General features: G+C 44.3%; 2 protein-coding genes across 12 annotated transcripts in view; one reads left to right on the forward strand and one right to left on the reverse strand.

Annotated features, from left to right (window-relative positions):
- NR1I2 (nuclear receptor subfamily 1, group I, member 2) overlaps nucleotides 1-2,501 on the forward strand; it is a 23,987-nt gene extending 21,486 nt beyond the window's left edge. For both annotated transcript variants that reach the window (XM_005875344.1, XM_005875343.2), the window contains 2 exons: nucleotides 128-233; nucleotides 1,956-2,501. In XM_005875344.1, the coding sequence (XP_005875406.1) occupies nucleotides 128-233; nucleotides 1,956-2,100 (251 nt within the window). In that variant the 3' untranslated portion in view covers nucleotides 2,101-2,501. The remainder of the gene's footprint in view (nucleotides 1-127; nucleotides 234-1,955) is intronic.
- A 4,868-nt stretch (nucleotides 2,502-7,369) lies between these two features.
- GSK3B (glycogen synthase kinase 3 beta) overlaps nucleotides 7,370-19,625 on the reverse strand; it is a 180,724-nt gene continuing 168,468 nt past the window's right edge. For 7 of the 10 annotated variants that reach the window (XM_014546983.1, XM_014546981.1, XM_014546980.1 and 4 more), the window contains one exon: nucleotides 12,127-12,212. Coding sequence is in view for 3 of the 10 variants with exons in the window: in XM_005875349.2 (XP_005875411.1) it covers nucleotides 12,145-12,212 (68 nt within the window). In the remaining 7 variants the exon portion in view is untranslated. Of the gene's footprint in view, nucleotides 12,213-19,625 lie in introns of all 10 variants that reach the window. The other 3 variants (XM_005875349.2, XM_005875347.2, XM_005875345.2) reach the window with 1 other exon arrangement.

Genomic DNA, 19,625 nt, shown 5'->3' on the forward strand with positions numbered 1-19,625 from the left:
GGTGCTCCACTCAGTTCCCTGCCCGGGGTCTCTGCTCTGCAAGGTGTTGCCAGGCAATGTGCCCGCTCTGGGCTGGGAGCTTTGCCCTCATGGCCTTGCTGGCACCACACTGCTTCCCTCCTTACAGACCGCCCTGGGGTGGTGCAGCGCAGCGTGGTGGACCAGCTGCAGGAGCAGTTCGCCATCGCCCTGAAGGCCTTCATCGAGTACCACCGTCCCCAGCCCCGCCACCGGTGAGCAGCAAGCAGGGCGGGTGTGAGGGGTGCCCCACCCTGCCTGCCTGCCGCTGTTCTGGGTCTTCTGGGAGAGCAGACTGGAGACGCTCGGGGGTGGGCTATGAGGGCCAGGGCTTTGGGGCCCTGCACTGGGACCTCCACTGAGGTCTCCTGCCCCTCAGCCTGGGCTCCAGCCCCGCAGTGGAGAAGGGCCCAAGGCCACGCCCCGCAGCCGCACGTCAGCCTGGGGCCTTCCCTTCTGTGGTCAAGGGCGGCACAGCCAGGCAGTCTCCTGAGGCTCCTACAGGGTCTCTAGCAATAGCCAGCAATGACCACCTGGTAATAAAGATGTGACAATAACCACGATAACAGTACATCTATAATAGCTGTCATTTACTGAGACGTGCCAGCCCTTGTGCCAGGAACTCTCACAGTTAGTCTTGAAAACAGCTCCACCAAGTGGTGCTACCACCACCCTGCAGGGGACTGAGGCTCAGGGTGACTGGCCCAGGTAGGTCCGCGGCCGACAGGGGTGGGGGCCGGAGGCGGCCCCAGGTGGCCCCAGTCCACAGCCCACTCTCTTGAGCACTGCCTAACCGCCTCCCAGAACAAAGGCAAGCAAACTGGGCAGGAGACTCCTTAGTCCAGGGGTGGGCAAACTTTTTGACTCGAGGGCCACAATGGGTTCTTAAACTGGACCGGAGGGCCGGAACAAAAGCATGGATGGAGTGTTTGTGTGAACTAATATAAATTCAAAGTAAACATCATTACATAAAAGGGTACGGGCTTTTTTTTTTTTAGTTTTATTCATTCCAACCAGGCCGGATCCGGCCCGCGGGCCGTAGTTTGCCCACGGCTGACCTAGGGCCAGGGGGAAGGGAACAATGGGGACATTATTGTTTAATAGGTATGGAATTTGAGTTTGAGATGATGAAACATTCTGGAGAATGGACAGTGTTCATGGTTGCACAGCAGTGTGAATGTATTTGATGCTGCTGAACTATACGCTTAAAAATGGTTAATAGGGAAAATTTTATGCTAGGTATATTTTACCAGGATTTATCTGTTCTCTACAACCCAAGGGAGGAAGGCTGCTAAGGGCTTGGCCGGACAGCGGCTTCCACCCTTCCGGGGCCTCAGCGGTCCACAGGCTCCAGCCACGAGGGCTGAAGGGCCAGCCCTGAGTATGCTGGTGCCAACTTAAGCCCCGCCCCTACTTGGCCCGCTCCAGCTTTCTATTGAGCTCAAGATCTTGGGGTGTTGCAGGGGCTGTGTCTTCATTTGCTCAGTCCTCCCCTGTACGGAGCCGGGAGGCATCATGGGGAAAGTGAGGCCGAGATCCCAGACTAGATCCAGAAGGGATCGCTGCTTGCAACCCCTGCTTCCATAACCCCTGCCCTCGGTCCTCCCCCCAGCCGTTAGCCACGGCAGAGATTCCCCCACAAATTGAGCCATGCACTCGGTGCCTGAAATACCAGGGTGTCCCCACGGGAATCCCCCGTACACGGACTCGAGAGGTGCCCGTGGGGGTGTAGCACTTCCAGTCCCCCAGGCGGCCCACCTTCTCGCCCACAGGCTGAAAGACAAGCTTAAGTAATTCCACTGAGCCTTTCCCTGGGCTGACCCGAAATGTTGTTCTGAGATAAAACCCCCAAACTTGGGTGACTTCAGAGGGGTCCAAGGGCGGGAGGAGGGGCCAGGGTGGGCTGCACCCCAACCTTCCCTCTGGCCGGCCCGCAGGTTCCTGTTCCTGAAGATCATGGCCAGGCTCACCGAGCTCCGCAGCATCAACGCCCAGCACACCCAGCGGCTGCTGCGCATCCACGACATCCACCCCTTCGCCACGCCCCTCATGCAGGAGTTGTTCAGCATCTCGGATGCCTGAGGGGCTGCCCCAGGGGCGCGCCTCTGTGGGGCAGCCAGAACCAGAGCCCTCGGGGCCCACTCCTGGGGCTGGACAGATGGACACCGCCGAGAGCTGACCAGGCCCTGCAGGTCCTGCCTTCTCAGGGAACTCGCGACAGCTCTGACGGTGCTGGCCAGCGGTCCCCAGGAAGTGGACATGGGCCCTCAGCCCCAGCTCAGTCTGTGGAAAGCAAAGCCACTGACCTGAAGGTAGAGCCTATGAAGAGGCAAGGCCGCCGCCCCCTCAGAAAGGGCCCTGCGGTCTGGGATTTAGTGGTAGGAGAGCAGAAAGGACAACCGGAGCTGGGCCGTCTGAGGGTTTAGGGCAGGGGTGGGCAAACTTTTTGACTCAAGGGCCACAATGGGTTCTTAAACTGGACCGGAGGGCCGGAACAAAAGCATGGATGGAGTGTTTGTGTGAACTAATATAAATTCAAAGTAAACATCATTACATAAAAGGGTACGGTCTTTTTTTTTTTTTTTAGTTTTATTCATTTCAAACGGGCTGGATCCGGCCCGCGGGCCGTAGTTTGCCCACGGCTGGTCTAGGGTCTCGGCCCACGTTCCTTAGCTTCGTGGGTCTTTTCGCTGCTGTTCCTAGTACCCTGTCTCCTACTTTGCACTCGCTCTCCACCCGCAGCCTTGTCCTGAGCTGCTCGTGAGTTCCAGGCCCGTGTCCATCTGCAGGAGCATTAGCATCTGGGGGAGTCTAGAGAGAGGCCGGAAAGCCTGCACGTGTCAGCAGCTTGTCATGACCACTCTGTGTGTCTGTTCTTCCTTCCTCCTGGGTCTTAGCATCCACTCAAACACATTCAGTACCAACAACACGCAGCCTGCTGTGTGGTATACACGCTGAACCGGCCAGGGATCCTGACCTCGAAGAGTTTAGAGTTCAGTAAAGAAAACAAAGCAGATACACAGATAACATTGGTCCAGAGGAGAAGTGACACAAGAAATTTGTGTGGGTGCCAAGCTGTGTTGGGGATCCCTGCAACATGTGTGTACACATGTGTGTGAGTTGGTGTAGGTCTGCTCCCCATCTGAGCTGGGGCTGGGGCTTGCTCCTGAGGCAGAATGCTGGGGTGTTGTGACAGGCTACGTTGACAGGCAGTTAATAAATGTGCTAGATATGCTTGCACCGTATGTTCCGGTCACGATTCTGTTTTCAAAGCTAAAGGGTATGAAAGTGTCTGCTTTGTTTATAGCCATTTGAGTAAAAACATTTTTGCTTTTTGCCTATTACATTTTAACTAATTTTACATAATGCATTCCACAGCTAAGGCTTAGTTAGCAAATATAATCCCAAGTTTATTGTCAAATTAAGGAAAGCTGACTTAAATAATTAACTTTTGGCTAGATATTTAAACCTTTTTCTTTTTTTCACCTTCTTTTCTGGGGACAGGGATAGACATGGGGGTAAGAAAACAGAAATGTCTTGTATATAATATATAAATTTCTGTTTCTATTCTTTACTACTGATTTTACTACTAGGGGCCCAGTGCATGAATTTGTGCACCTTGAAAGGAACTGTGGGCCAAGAGGCTGCGGTAGGCACAGGGGCGGGTCTTGGCCCATCCTCCCTGCCCCCTCCTGTCCTCTCCCCCTGCGGCCCTTGGTTCCCTGTCTGTCAGCAGCCCTGCTCCCGCTGCTGCTCACACGTGCTGACAGCGCTGGGTCTGCTCGCACCTGCTGACGGCGCAGAGCAATTGGGGCTGGCCCAGTAGCGGGTGCAAGCAGCGGCTACTGCCCTGATCAACCCTCAGGAGCAGGGGGAGGTAGAGAAGCCCTCAGGGGTGATCAGGGCCTGCAGCGCCGCTTGCACCAGCTGATGGTGCCAAGTGATCGGGACCAGCACCAGGCACCGGCAGTGGGTGCAAGCAGGGCCAGTGCCAGCAGCAGGTGCAAGCACCTGGCGGAACTGTGGCACGCAGGAGCAAAGAATTTTCAGTAACCACCAGAGACTCACCCCAATGACAGTGACCAGTGCCCTGCCTTGGTCTGGCGCCCCCGCTCCCCCCACCCCGCCGCAGCCAACACCCGCCATGTTCTGCACACACTGCCTGATGGTCAGCGCACGTCATAGTGATTGGCTGTTTGTTCCAATTGTTCCACCGTTCGGTCTATTTGCATGTTAGCCTTTTATTATATAGGACTAGTGGCCCGGTGCATGAAATTTGTGCACATTAAAAGGGAATTAATTAGAGGAAATATTTTAATATTGCTATTTGCCCTTTCTCTATAATAGGTGTCAGAGATGAAAGAATATTAGTAAAATGTATATGAAAAACTTCCTCCAGGCATAGTCTGGGGCGCACTGCAGGACCCAGAGTCAAGTCCCTGCCCACCTGCACATGCCTTGAAATCGCACGAGACCCAGACCCGGCCGGCCCCACCCCCGTCAAGCCCCGCAGGGTGGGAGGCACAGCCTCAGGTCCCCTGGTCCTGGCGCCAGGGTGGGGGGCGTGGCCTCAGGTTCCCCAGCCCAGCCTCAGGTCCCCTGGCTCTGGTGCCGGGACGGGGGATGCGGCCTCAGTTCCCCTGGCCCCGGCGCGAGGGCGCGAGGGCCATTTACATATTAGCTCTTTATTATATAGGATTGCCCTTTACATATCTGAAGATTGTGGTGAAAGAACATAAAAATGCATTAACTTGGCTTCCTCGTAAAATGATTGCTCCATATAAAAATTTAATATATTTATACCATAATTAAAAATGTAGTAATTGAACTAATTTCAAAAGTGTAATATGTTGATGCAAATGAAGCTGCACATTAACTGAATTTTAAGGAACAGATACTTGCTTAGCTTTTACCGTTTTACAAGAAATTGGCCAAACTTTGAGACCATAAGAAATTGACACTATATATCAAAGCAAGCAAACTTATGCCCCAAATTCCTCCAGGTGTACCAGCCTCTCTGCATCAAGGAGACAAACACCCTCATTTTTAGAAAGGAAACGGAGGGGAAAAGCTTCTCTCTGCAAATGCAATGACTTCAGTTTTTGCCCCCAGGAATTTCTTTTGGAAATATAAACTTCATTCAACTGTATTCATAAATCAAATGGGTCTCCTCTTTCCCACTGGAATAATTTTGAGTGTGCTATTCATTTAAATGCAGGCTACAGTTAAGTGAGGGCAAGGTGAGATTAAGACAGGATGTAATCAGTGGATGAGTAGATAAGAGCTGTGATACATTTACACAATAAAAATCCTACCCTTTGTCACAGCATGGATGGACCTGGAGATTATTATGCTAAGGGAAATAAGCCAGTCAGAGAAAGGCAAATACCATGTGATCTCACTAATATGTGGCATTTGGTGAACAAAATAAACCGACAAACAATATAGAACCATAGGCATGGATACATGAAACAGACTGACGGATGTCAGAGGGCAGGGAGGTGAGGGACACTGGATAAAGGAATGTGAGGTAGGATTCACTAAAAAACATATATGCATAGTCTATGGACACACACAATAATGGGAGGACTAAGAGCGGGGCTGGGTGGAGGTGGGCAAAGAGGAGGAAAATGCAGGACATCTGCAATAGTGTCAACAATAAAAAATTTAAATAAATAAATAAAAAAGAATGTATTGGTTTTAAAAATACCTGGGCAATTCCCCAAACAATGATTTAATACTAACAACATAAATACTTTTAAAAAGTAAGTGTAGTCCAAGTGCAGTTAAGAGTCAAGGTTAGGTGCACCAAAGCACTCACACAGGACCCTTCCTCTCAGCAGCTGTGTGGTCTGGTTTAGAGGGCTAGACGCCAGACCCTACTCTCAAGCATTCGGATTTCCTTATTACTCCCTTCCCGAGCTCTGAGCATTAGACGGAGTGTCACTTTCTGGGCATCTCCGTAGCCACCGTTCTTTTTCTAGGTTTTGCCCGTCAGGTGAGGATGAAGTCCGACTCTAAAGCTCAGGAAAAAGACCTCCTAAGGAAGTCATGTTCACTGTCTGGCTCCCCCACTGGTCAGAGCCTCGCAGCAGCCAATCCCTACCTGCCCCAACTTGAAGGATCCCATTAAAGCCTTGACATCTTTGGGGAAGGCCCAGGGCTTCTCCTTTGTGGAGAGGATGGAAAGAGAAACGTACATTTGATTGACTGTCCCCTCAGCTCTGACAACTCATGGGCCTCATCATCCCACCTTCCACAATAGCTTGTTTTCCCCGGACACGTTGCCGTAATGCACTCACAACTCTCCTAAATCCCAAGGTGCTAGTGGGCAAGTCAAATATTCCTGCACCCGAGGACTGGGTGACAGTCCATCACTGTGGTCACTTTCTTTCACCACCTTCTCCTTGAAGGGAACCTGCAACCTGACCCCTCCCTTTCCTCACTACCCTTTTAGAACCCCAAATGGCATCCAGTCACTGCTCCCCCAGAAATGTGATCCCAAAGGACTGGAAATGCAGACTTCCAGGATTTTAAGTTAAAAGGGCATCCTGTCCAACCTCCATTCAAATGGGGCAGGAAATATTAGTGAATCCCAAACAAAAGCACTTCAGTGCCATCAGGAGGCTGGCCTATCCCACAAGAGACATCTTAACCCCCTGCCCCTCCACTGCTACATGTCTCACAAGAAAAACGTAAGTGAACAAAGAGGACCAGACTTTATCCAATATAAATTTGTTTTTATTGAAGCAGCAGTCACATGACTTTATATCTAGCCTTTAGATTAGGCCTGACAGTGAGCCAGCCCTAAAAAGAAAAAAAAGTTTCTTTTTGCACTAAGAGACATTACATGTTTACATACATCATCCAATATTGGAAATGATAGACTCAAACACAACATGTGTTGGTTACCAGGGAGGTACAGCCCCACTGTTTGTGTTCATTTATTTTACAGATACTCCCAAAGACCATTACTAAAGGGATGGAACTTAAAAAAAAAAATACAGCTACACCAAACCATGAACACAGTAACAGAAGACAGCAGCTTATTCATGTTTTAAAAATTTGTCCCTTTCAGGGATGTTTTCTTTCTTCTCAATGCCGTGTCTGCAAAGCTTCCTCTGCATCAAATCCAAAGGTTTCCAAGACGGAAGCTGCACCTCTCGGCTACACAATGGAATAAGATCATTTGAAAGAACGAGAACTAATGTTCGTATCTTGATTTTTATAACAAAGATCTGTGTTTCTCTACTTGGAGGAAAAGAGGTGGTGATGTGTCTACATATTGCAGTGGCAAAACAGGCCGGGTGAAGAGGGCTGGGTAGTGAAATAAAGACCACACACTTGTGAATTTTAATTTCATTTCCAGGCTACCTACTTTTTATTTAATGCAAATTACAGTACCAGTTAACTATTTCCAAACCAAGTCACATAGAACGAAATGTATTTACAAGGGAATGGGGAAAGGGGAAAAAAAAAACATTAAGCATACTTTTCACAAAAAAGTTTATATTTAAAATGAAAAAAAAATCAGTCACAGAGGCATTCAAGTAGTAATGTTATACAGATTTTGCTTTTCCTTTATATCAAGACAGATTTGCACAAGTGTTTGCAATAGTTTGTATACAACCCACAGTCCTTTATATATATATATATATGTATATAATAAATTTTGTTTTTTAGGTTTGTTTTTAAGATGGAAGTGGTCACGCTAATTGGTATGTGTACAGGCCCAAGTGATCCATCGGCAACACATTTATAAATGCAATTTTACAGGCAAGCACATTTCATACATCTATCTGAATCTGCCTGTAGCAGATATAGTATGAAAAAAAAAAACTTAAAAATTAACACAAGGAAGTCTACTTTGTCAAGCTAACCCCTTATGTACTGGTTGTCATTTTGCTTTTATTGCAGAGGTGCAAAACGGAGCAACAAACTTGAATAAAACATCATAACCCTTATGAAAATAATCCAAACCTCAGGGATTACTTTCGAAGCCTCTCAAACGTAGACCTTAGTCTGGGACTCTACTCTGCTTCTAGTTGTCTCTCTTATCTTCGGTGGCTCAGGTTTCTATCAGCAAAGTCAGATTTTATTGTAAAGCATGCTTAGTTTATTTTTCTATAGACGGGACAAGTGTTTGGCTCTGTGATTAGATGATCACTAAGAACAACAACAGGAATCAGTTACAATTTTTGTTTAAAAGAAAAGAAAAAACCCCAAACTCCTGGGGATCTGGCATTGGCCAAACTTCCTTTGGAAGATTCCAAAGTTAAATCCCTTAAAAAGGAAAGGGAAAAAGAAATAAAATGCCAGTGTCTTTATATCCACAGGGATAGAGAATACAATAGTCCTCTCAGAAACCTTTGCATTGGTGCAGACCAGATGACTGGTTAGGCAGCTTTGTTAAAACACACACCAAAAATATGTATCTAAAAAATTAAGAGGACTTTTAAAAATGACAACATGTCACTGGAAAGAAGGTGCAGTCCTCTGCCTTGCTGGAATGAACACATGATGTTTCAAAAATAGGAACCTTTGGTTTGGTAAAGTTTGTTTTTTTCTTCTATTCAAGACATCTCATATGGAGTACTTGGAGGCAAAACAAGTAATTTTGATTTTTTTCTTTCAAAAAAGGCCTTCATGATGGGCACACAGTAAGAATTCAAATGATTTTTTCAAAAAGAAATTAAAATGAGATTTTGCTGAAAGGGGTGGAGGTGGCGGGAGGACAGACAGGCGGAGTCCCCTTATTAAGCCACAGTCCTCGCGCACACTCCGGCATTACTGCCTGCAATCTTACCATGGCATTTCAGACCACTGATTAGCAAAACCTGATGCTATGATGGAACTGATTTACAAAAACCAGTTCTCCCCTCTCATTTGTGAGGGAAGGAAATGAGGAGAGTGAGCATGGAATCTGCTGATTGTAAGACCCATGGTTAGGGTTTGGGGAAGAGACGAGCAAAATCTAATTGATACCCTCCAGCTCTAGGGCTCCCTGGCACTACGCTGAGTCCCTGGATGGCCTAAGGATGAAATGAAACCGGTCACTGCTACTGAGGAAGACATATGTTCAGAACCAAAACAGAGGCAGGGCTTACATGACAGATTATAAACATGGTTTCCTCTTTCCACTCCTGAGCGTGGTATCACTGAAATTCACCGCGAAGGGGCACAGACACTGTGTTATGAGTGAGCTATTATTTCATAGGAAAAAAAGGGTGGGGACAGGGAGACATGGATATAGAGAGAAACCAATTAAAATTTAAAAAATGAAAAACAACAAATAAACACATGGAAGCGAAGGCACTCCAAACTATATAGATACACTATACATTGCTAGAGTTATTGTTACAATAATACAGGCCGGTACCTACTGTACAGAGTTAAAACTATATGGCTTTAAAAAGCTCGTCTACATTTTGTCTGATTATTAAACAGAATCACTGCCCTGAACAGTAACTTTTTGCTCATTAATAACAGTTCCTGGGTCCACATATTTACATACAAAACAATAAAACTTAAATTTAAAAACATTGAAAGAAAATATAATGTACAAGCTTGAATTTGGTGAGGAGCTTTTATTATTATTATTATTTTATTATTTACAAAAAGATACGCAGAGACCTGGATCTCACTTGTATAAAAGAGCTCTGTGATCCTGCCATGATCCTTGAGAAAGAAAAAAAATCACGCACCTCAGCCCTCAGACACGCACACACAACACGAGAGGAAAGCATCAGACTCTTCTCTTTTCTCACCCCATTTATCGGGGGGAAGGTATTTTGTAAAATAAGCACAGGTTTCTATGGACTCTGGCAGATATACCAAATCCAGAGTAGTGTCTGTCCAGATGTTTGTCCGGGCAGTGGTCTGAAAGCAGGTCCATTTCTGTCACAGACCTGCTGTTCAGCCTCTAATCTTTTCTGAAAATGGCCTATCAAAGCCGTTCCTTTAGTATCATGTTGCCAAATACTTTCACTCAGACGTCCTTCCAATCTTAATCAGCTCTTAGAGGCTCATTATGAAAAGTAAAATTCAATACGTTTGATTTGGTTTGACCGAGGATGTTTCCTTCCTCATGAACTCTGATACAACCAGAGGTTTGAGAAACCCCTTCTGCGGCCTAAGAGCACAGCTAAACAGTGAGTGAAGACGACGATGGCTCACAGCTGCCTTTCTGGCACTGGTTCACTTCAGCAGGCAGTCGACTCTCCGGGAGTCACACACACTTGGGTAAGTAGTACAGGCTCTGGGGACCAGCATGAGGGCTGTCAAGAGACTCTATTTCCAAATCGCCTGGAGGGCGAGACCCCTAACATGACCTAAGGTGGCAATGAGAAGGGGAAGGTAGGTTACACACAACCTAGGGCCCAGCTCTGCAGCCCTAGCTCTCAGTGAACCGTAGAAGGCATGTGGGGAAGGAGCAGGTACGGGGAAAGGCGGCCATCACTCAAGTAATCTTCACATGTAAAGTACAACTGGTTGTGCCTTAAAGATTCATAGGTCAAGTAATGGCCCATAAGCACCAAGGTGACTAAGGTTCGTTTTAGAGTATGTAAGGCCCACATAGATGTCAACCTTAAACATGTAAAACAAACGCTGTGTAAAAATCTATTTCCTCACTGCAAACATAATCCTTCAATCCTCCTTGCTTTCCAAGGAATATTGCTTTTTCTTCAAAAACAGAGACTGGTTCTTACACCATCCACTGATACAGAAAAGAAAACAAACAAAACTCTTAACTGGGTATAGGGAAATCATTCTTCTTCTCACTCTTCAAGCAGTCAATTTTGATACTGTGGACAAAATGAAAACAAAAACAAGAGGCAGTACTGAATCTATTATACATAACACATATACACACATTTATATGATCCACTTTCCTATAACGTCAGCAGGTACTAGTGACTGTTTATATCATTTGGATGCGTAGTTTTTAATATTCCTATCATCTAGAATCATAATGGCCTGACACATGCATCAATAAATAAAATTTAAAAAGCATGAGGTTAAAAAAAGCTGAAATTAAATACAGATTCTAGATTTGGATTTAAAATTAGAACTATGTGCAGAACGTGGCAATTTCTGCAAGCTCAATCTGTAATTAAAAAATATGAAAATAAACCAGTAGACTGTGACAGTTCACATTATTTAACTATAATGTCCTCTCAAGTGTATCTTTCCAAGGGAAGCAACTTTAGAGAAGAATCTGGAATACTTCATTCACAGTGGTGAGATCTGCCCTGGCCAGTCCCTTCCCCCGGGTTTATCGACTTTTGACCTCCACAGCCAGAGTGGCCGGCTCAACGCTTTGTCAGCCTTCTCCTGGGTCACTAGTTTACAACTGTACTAAGGTTTGCAGAGAACCTTTGGCCAGGCAAACAAAGATCCACAGGAAGAGCAGGCATGCTCCTCCCGACAGCCTCTTACACAAGTTCCCCCACCACTAGCACTGATTAAGAGCAAAACAGAACTTTAACAAATCAATTAAGAATCTTCCCCTTACAGCTTCTAACTTTATTGACCTCCCAGGGTTACAAAGGATACACATTTCCTTTTTTTTTGTCTGCCACACCTGCCACCAACATGCCAAAGGCAAGTCTTCGAACGCCCCAGGATATGGATTAATTTTACAAGTGAATTTAAGTCCCCATGGAGTTATACCTGCTAAGCTCCCAACCAATTTCAAGCTGTGCACTATACCAAGTCTTACACTTGATTTTAAAAGAAAAAAGTTCAAAAAAACTTCAGCACAGAACAAAGTTTTCTTCTTTTGTGGAAGGGGCATGAAGCAGGAGTCCTGTTTTTAAAGTATCCAACAGCAGACTTCTGATAAGATTGTCGTGGGAGAGAGATCGTGTTCTGGTGCTCCGCCTTCCCTAACCCCAACCCACCCACCCCTGGCTCTCCCTCAAAGTGAGAATACAATGAAATTGGTTTGTATTTATAGATATTTTACAAGGTTAAATAATAACAACAATAATAAAAAAACTGAACACTAAAATGAACAGGTTTTTTTTTCTCTTTTTAATTTTCTTTCCAAACGTGACCAGTGTTGCTGAGTGGACACTCAAGTAACTGGTGGTTTTTCCTGTGCAGCTGGCTGCTCGGGACTGTTCAGGTGGAGTTGGAAGCTGATGCAGAAGCAGCGTTATTGGTCTGTCCACGGTCTCCAGCATTAGCATCTGCAAATCGAAAGTCCCAAGAGAGAGCATGAGCGATGCTGTAAGATCTCAAAAAGAAAAGCATGCTGTCTCAACTGCAGACTGAGCTGTGCGGCCTGCTTCCAAGTGTATCTGAAATGTTGTTTTAAATATGGCCAATACTATGAAATCTGGATTTCTTTCTGCTTAGAGCTAAGTCCATGCTGTGGCCTGGTCCTGATGCAGGACGATACTATCTTTGAATAAGTTACAGACTCAGGTAGCCAGAGACCATGTCTGTCAAAGCTCTTGTTCTAGCCTGGATCAACGGAATAGGATCAACTGGAGTCTAGTGCATCTGAAAGTGCACAGCTGGAAACTTGTTAGAAGTCCTGAACGATGCCATTTGCCTAGGAGGGTAAAAGGGGTGTAGACAGTAAAAGTACTGTGGGCCAGCGTGACAGGCAGAAGAGCTGTGTGTAAGTCAAATTCAATTGCTTGCTTTCTAAGTATAGGCCATCTTCATTATTCACAGACATGGAAGATAGACAACTAGCAAAAACAGGAACAGCTACCAGAGTACCAATTCACTTAATTCAATAAAGTATCTTGTAGTAACTTAACTATCTTGGCACTAAGCTTACTCTGCCTAATGCTTTGGAAATATGTGTAACATTATAACTAACTTTAACCCCTGTTCCCTCTTTTAAAGGCCCATTATTATTTCATAATATCCATTAACATTTAAGCGGGCATTTGTGTCCAGATTGGCTCCCCATCTCCGGAAGACATACCCTGCTATTTCAGTGACTAGTTTAATTAAGTTGCATCCCTGTCATCTCACACATGACTGGGAATATCCTGCTGGGCAAATTTTCTCCCTAGCACTTCATGGTAAGCCTTGAGCAACAGGAGAGGTGGCTTGATTGGGATGGACAACTTTCAAGAGCCATCTCCCTAGAAGTCACACCTCCCTTGGCCGTCAAGGCTGATGACACCCAGATGTTTTCTCTCTCTAGAAATTATAGTTCTCCTATATCCTATGATGAATACAGTAAACAAGGTCATGGCGAAAGCAACATTCGGCCTTCTGAGTTTTCTACTTTGGATTTTTTAATTAGAGTGAGAAACAAAAGACCCAAGGACACACAGGAACTCTTAAAAATTAGCTGTTCATTTTATAAGTTCAGTGGCCACTCTATGAAAATTATACTTCTTTCCTAAATTCTTGATTTTCCTGTCCTCAAAACAATCAGCCCTCTATACATTTAAATCAGACTTTGGGGAAGAAATGCTTCTCCTCCTGTTACCAGGCCTTAGCTGACAGCATGGAGTCATATGAACTCACGGGCATGGCGCATGGACAGGTGCAGGAGAGGGTATATGGCATAGAACCTATTCTCCAAAGGCAGGTAAACAGCCTTTCTTCTAAAAGTCAGTTAGTACCCATGTCTAATACTTCATTCATGACTCCTGTTTTTTTCTGGATATGCCTTGCTTAGCAGGAGTTTTACTCTCAATGATCACACAAATTCTATGCATCAATAATAATCGAACAATTCTTGTCCAGACCACAGGTTCCTGTGAGCCTTTCCCAAGAAAAACACACATTTTCATAATTTAGGCATAGGCTGCATTAAACAACAGTCCAGAGAAAGCCGAAGGGCCACCGAGCTGTTTAGAATTAATAATGTTCCTCACAGGGCCAAGCTCACTGTGTACCTCTCGTGCTTTGTATGACACTCAGTTCCTCTGCGGGATCATCATCAGACAACACTTCTCTCCCTTGTCAGTTTGTGAACATGACAGGTAAAATTGTCACGTTCTGATCTTCCCCAGGAGTTAAGAGACGCACTAATCACCGGGAATTTATCGGCTTGATCATGACATCAGCACATGTACTAGCATTGCTGGCAGCTCTGGCCAGGGCAGCATCAGCATCAGCCAACACCCATGAAGACTTAACTACATTGCCACCCAGCCCATTATGTTAATTTGCTCTTTGGCAAAATCATAATTAGCTATTAATTGGCAAATGTTCTTTCAGTGGATACTACCTGTGAGCTTAAGACATTTCCCAAACGAGTCCCACCCTCCTCGGATGAAGCCAGAGGCTGCTTGCATGAGAATAAAAAGCAAAAGCCTTTTAAGTGGGTACACAATCAAAGATGAATTCACCTTCCAAACAATAAAATTTGAAAACACACTCATGTTCCTCAGATTTGTAATTTAATGATCTCTTATTTTTGCTTAGAATTATTTCCAAGTAATTTGATGAGTAAAATTTTAACAGCTAATTATTTTGATTACAAATATCTTTGATACCTAAGTCATAGCACTGTAATCCTATATAATAAAGAGGTAATATGCAAACTGACCATCATGCCCTCGCACAAGATGGCTGCCCTCATGTGGTCACAAGATGGCTGGCAGGGGAGGACAGTTGGGGGGAACCAGGCCTGCAGGGGAGGGCAGTTGGGGGGGACCAGGCTGGCAGGGGAGGGCAGTTGGGGGGGACCAGGCTGGCAGTTGGGAGCAGTTAGGCGTTGAGCCTAAACTAGGATTGGGCCTAAACTGCCAGTTGGACATCCCCCGAGGGGTCCCAGATTGGAGATGGTGCAGCCTGGGCTGAGGGACACCCCCCCAGTGTACAAATTTCGTGCACCGGGCCTCTAGTCATTAATAAAAAACAAAACAAATAAAAAAGCCCAGCTGGTATTGCTCAGTGGTTGAGCATCGACCTATGAACCAGGAGGTTCCCAGTTGATTCCCAGTCAGGGCACATGCCGGGTTGTGGGCTCCATCCCCAGTAGGGGGTGTGCAGGAGGCAGCTGATCAATGATTCTCTTCATCATTGATGTTTCTATCTCTCTCTCTCTTTTCCTCTCTGAAATAAATAAAAATATAGTAAAACACACCTACACCCAAACCCTTTTATCTAATGCAATGTACTGCATTTAAAAATCAAATTATACATGTCTTTGCTGAGGAAAAGAATCCCCCCCACCACCCCGCCCCCGGAAGACAAAGTACAGGGAGGAGAAAAGCAAAACAAAATAAAAAGTGAAGTCCTACAAACTCAAAGATAGCTCCAACAGACCACTTGGCTTTCTGACTGAACAAAATTATATTTCGTAAATTCTTCTTGGTACATACTTATTTTGTTCCCACTGTCAATTAATAATGCTCATTAATTTAAAATTCTGATAAAACTGTCACTTGATTTGAATATGTATGGTGATTTCTGTAACTTTTCTTCTGAAGCATTTAAACAGTAACTCTTTAAAAGCAGCATTTGCTCTCCTGCATTCCCTTCCCTTCACATTCGTACTGGTAAAGTGACGCCACTCAGCATTAGGGTTTACAGGGTGGGCTAAGATCTTTTCATCCCAAAGCATCCAATCCAACTATGAATCACCAAACACTGAGTGTACAGTTTCTAGTTTTTAGTCTTAAGAAATGCTCTTCTGATATTCACACTGACAATCTCTTAAACCTGGTCCAATTCCACAAACATTTATTGAGTATGAGATCTAGTTATACAACTTAATAGCTGTGTAATTTTGGAACAAGTTACTTAAACTTCTCTACCCCTAAATTTCCTCACTTGTAAAATGGCGATAATACTACCTATTTACAAAATAAGGTCTACGAAGTGCTTAGCATAGCACCCAGTAATTGTTTAATAAATGGACAGGTAGAATAGGCATCTAAAAATGGTTTTGTGTGACTTCAACATCCACCATCACCATCATAATAAATAAGTGGCAGCAGTTAATATCTGAGTGCTTACCAATATGCCAAACATCGTAATAAGTACACATTGCAGGCATGTCATTTAGCCCACACAGCAATTCCAAGAAATAGGTAAAAATTATTGCCCCCATTTTGCAATGGCAAAATGGAAGCACAAAGAGATTAAGTTATATGCCTAACATTGGAGGGCTAACAAGTGGGAGAGCTGAGCACAGTGTAAGAGGATGATGACTTTCATGGGTAGTAGGGAGCAGCAGAAAAGATTTCCTAGCAAAGGGAGAAAAGAACTTAATTTCATTCAGACCTAGCCCTTACATGATCCTCTGTGATTTCTAGAAGCCTACTTTTATTATCTAAAAGGGTTACTACACTAAAACAGATCAGTGAATTTATGTTAAGAATTAAAGGTACAGTTATTTTATTTTCTAATTTTCAAAGTCTGTATGGGGTATACAGAGATACAAGTGTTTTGGAAAGAACTGACAGTTCACTGACTTCCTTGCTTCCTAGAAACCAATGCCCATTACCACCCTTCTGATGCTGTTGCAGTACAAACCAACCAACCAACCAACCAAGGATGACCTTGAGGGGGAACAGAGAGAATATTTAGCTTTGGGAAGGAAAGTATAACATCATTCTTACACATTGTGGTAGCCAGCTTCCAAGATAGCCCTAATAAGTAATGACTTTTGGTGTCTATGCCCTAATGTAGTCTCCTTCCCCAGTGAATAGTATTGGCTTGTCAATCATTTCAGAAATAATGATGTGTGGCTTCCACCCTGTTCTCCTCCTTGGATCACTTGGTCTAGGAGAAGCTAGCTGCAGTCATGTGAGACACTCAAGGAGCACTATGGACAGGTACACCTGGGGAGGGACTGAGGCCTCCTGCATACAGCCAGCAGGGACTCACCAACCACATGAATGAGCCATCCTGCAAGGATATCTTCTAGCCCAGTGATGGTGAACCTTTTGAGCTCGGCGTGTCAGCATTTTGAAAAACCCTAACTTAACTCTGGTGCCGTGTCACATATAGAAGTTTTTTGATATTTGCAACCATAGTAAAACAAAGATTTATATTTTTGATATTTATTTTATATATTTAAATGCCATTTAACAAAGAAAAATCAACCAAAAAAATGAGTTCGTGTGTCACCTCTGACACGCGTGTCATAAGTTCGCCATCACTGTTCTAGCCCCAGGCAAGTCTTCAGATCTTTGCAGGCCTGGCTGATATTTTGACTACAACCTCTAGAGTCCCTGACCTAGAACCATCCAGCTAAGCTGCTTCTGAATTCCTGACCCACAGAAAGTATGTGGGGTAATGTTTACTCGTTTTAAGCTCCTAAATTTTGATATGTAGCAACAGATAACCAACACATACATATATGTCAAAAAACTTAAATGCCAGTTAGGGTTTATGTCCACAAGTCCATGAGAGCACCACTGACCAAGTCCCTCTACGAAATCAGGAATGCTCCTAATAAACTATATAACACAGAAAGACTGCATCATACGATCAACTGTTTTTTCCCTAACCCTAAGAGAAGCTGATGGTTCCATGGCTTTTATACTAGATGTGACAAGGGGAATTTGTGCATATATTTACTAAAACCGATTTTATTCTGTGTAAATTCTGAGGTAAAAATGACAAGTTGGGCAACCCACAGTAAAACCAAGGGTGAAGCCCTAAGATATCAGGTTCCCAACAGAGTCCATGAGGATGTGATTTTGTTCTAGAGTAAATTTTTACATGCAAAATTCCATATATGATACATAAACAATTTTCTAGGAGAGGACCCAGTTTCCCCCCAGATTCTCAGAGATCTGTAAGAGTCCCTGGATAACCGAGCCCTGGATCTGATGGGCAGCTGTCTCAATATTCAGGAAACTGGTCCACCCAGTTGACCAGGTCATACTCCAAAAGTTCTTACTTAGACTCTTCATGCCCCCCTTCCCCAACACATCAGCAAGTCTTGTCCCTCCAAATGTGTCTGACCAAATGTGCAAATCAGGAGGAAAGAGTAAATGAAAGGCCACACTTATAAATTGTAGTTAAAGGGTTTAAATAAGAAGAATAGGAAACAAGGAAACAGGTTGGGAGGAAAGGACAGAAAATAAACATAGAAACTAAAATTGGCGGGAAATATTTGTAATCAAAAGTTTATATTTTTACTAATTAATGTAAAACATAAAAATCTGTAAATCATAAGTCAAACAAAAATCTAAAAGTGTGTGTAAAATATTATTGGAAAATAAAAATTTGTGTTTAATAAAAAAAAAAAGAAAATAAACATAGAAACTGGGTTCCAAAAGCTGTGCCACTATGCACCAGTGTTCCAGAGCTATGGGTCTATAAAAGTTAAAGCCTTCTAGTTGATACAAATAAGTGTTCATCATCTGGCCCAGCAACAAAATCATTATAGAGAATAAAAGGTATACCCTAGTGTTACATTTATATCATAATGTACACTAATGAAATCAAAGTATCACCTGTAAGATGAACTCATAATGTATACTATGATTTTGACAATTCTGCCTGGGTAACAATTGGGGAGCAGAGGGGGAGCCTCCTCAGCAAAGCATCATCACTTCTCTTTTCCTATCATTCCAAGGAAAAGGTGTGGCATAAGACACCAAGGTGCTTTAGTCATTTCAAAAATAGAACTGAAATTCAGACACCAGTGAGCCAGCCATACACCAGCAAACCTGGAGGGCTTGTCCACAAGACTGCTTTTATTTGATTTGCTAGCAGCAGAGAGGTCTTAGTTGCTCTGAGCTCAGGGGCAGAGCACATTTTAATTAAGAGGCTTGGTTGTTCAAAATAGGGAACTGAAGGCCATGAAGACACAGGAAACATTTTCATCTTTTAAGTTAAAACCCCCCCACAATTTAGGAATAAAGAATAAGAAAAGGCACATGAATTTAAGTAGGTGATTTCAGGCAAGGAACCAAAGAGCACTTGAACACCTGAAAGGTCTTGATAGGACACTCACCAACTCAAAAAGATTTTACATTATGTTTGCAGGTAGGAAAAAAACAGGTAAAAAATTTGACTTAATAGGACAGAACATATTTTGATTTTGCATAAAAACATGGTGAAATAATGACTAAACTGGCTTGACTTTTAAGTATCTATACACTGTGGGGGCAAAAGTAGGTTTACAGTTGTTTGTATGGAAAATAGTACAATAATATCCTATCTAATAATAGACAAACATGGTAATTAACCATACCTCCGCTACGCTTCCCATTGGCTAATCAGGGCAATATGCAAATTAACTGCCAACCAAGATGGCAGCCGGCAGCCAGGCAGCTGAAGCGAACAGGAGGTTTGCTTGCTCCAGTGATGGAAGAAGCCAAGGTTCCCTGCCTGCCTCCCGCAGCCCAGCTTTGAGCTGCACTCTAAGCAACAATGTTGCAATTATAGAAGCTAAACAAACCCAGAAACCTGCTTTCAGCCAGCCGGCCTCGGAGCTAGAGCTGCAACAAAGTTGCAATTACGGAAGGTAAATAAATCCCAGAATAAAAAAAAAAAAAAGAAAAAAAGGAGAGACTGGGAGCTTCAGTTGCAGGCTTGGCCCGCCTGAAAACGGCCCTCAGCCCCTCATCCAGACTGGCCAGGCACCCCAGTGGGGATGCCCACCCTGAAGGGGGTGCGGGCAGCCTGAAAACAGCCATCAGCCCCTCATCCAGGCTGGC

This window comes from Myotis brandtii, unplaced genomic scaffold (genome assembly GCF_000412655.1).
Source record: "Myotis brandtii unplaced genomic scaffold, ASM41265v1 scaffold46, whole genome shotgun sequence".
In the NCBI taxonomy this organism is placed as follows: domain Eukaryota; kingdom Metazoa; phylum Chordata; class Mammalia; order Chiroptera; family Vespertilionidae; genus Myotis; species Myotis brandtii.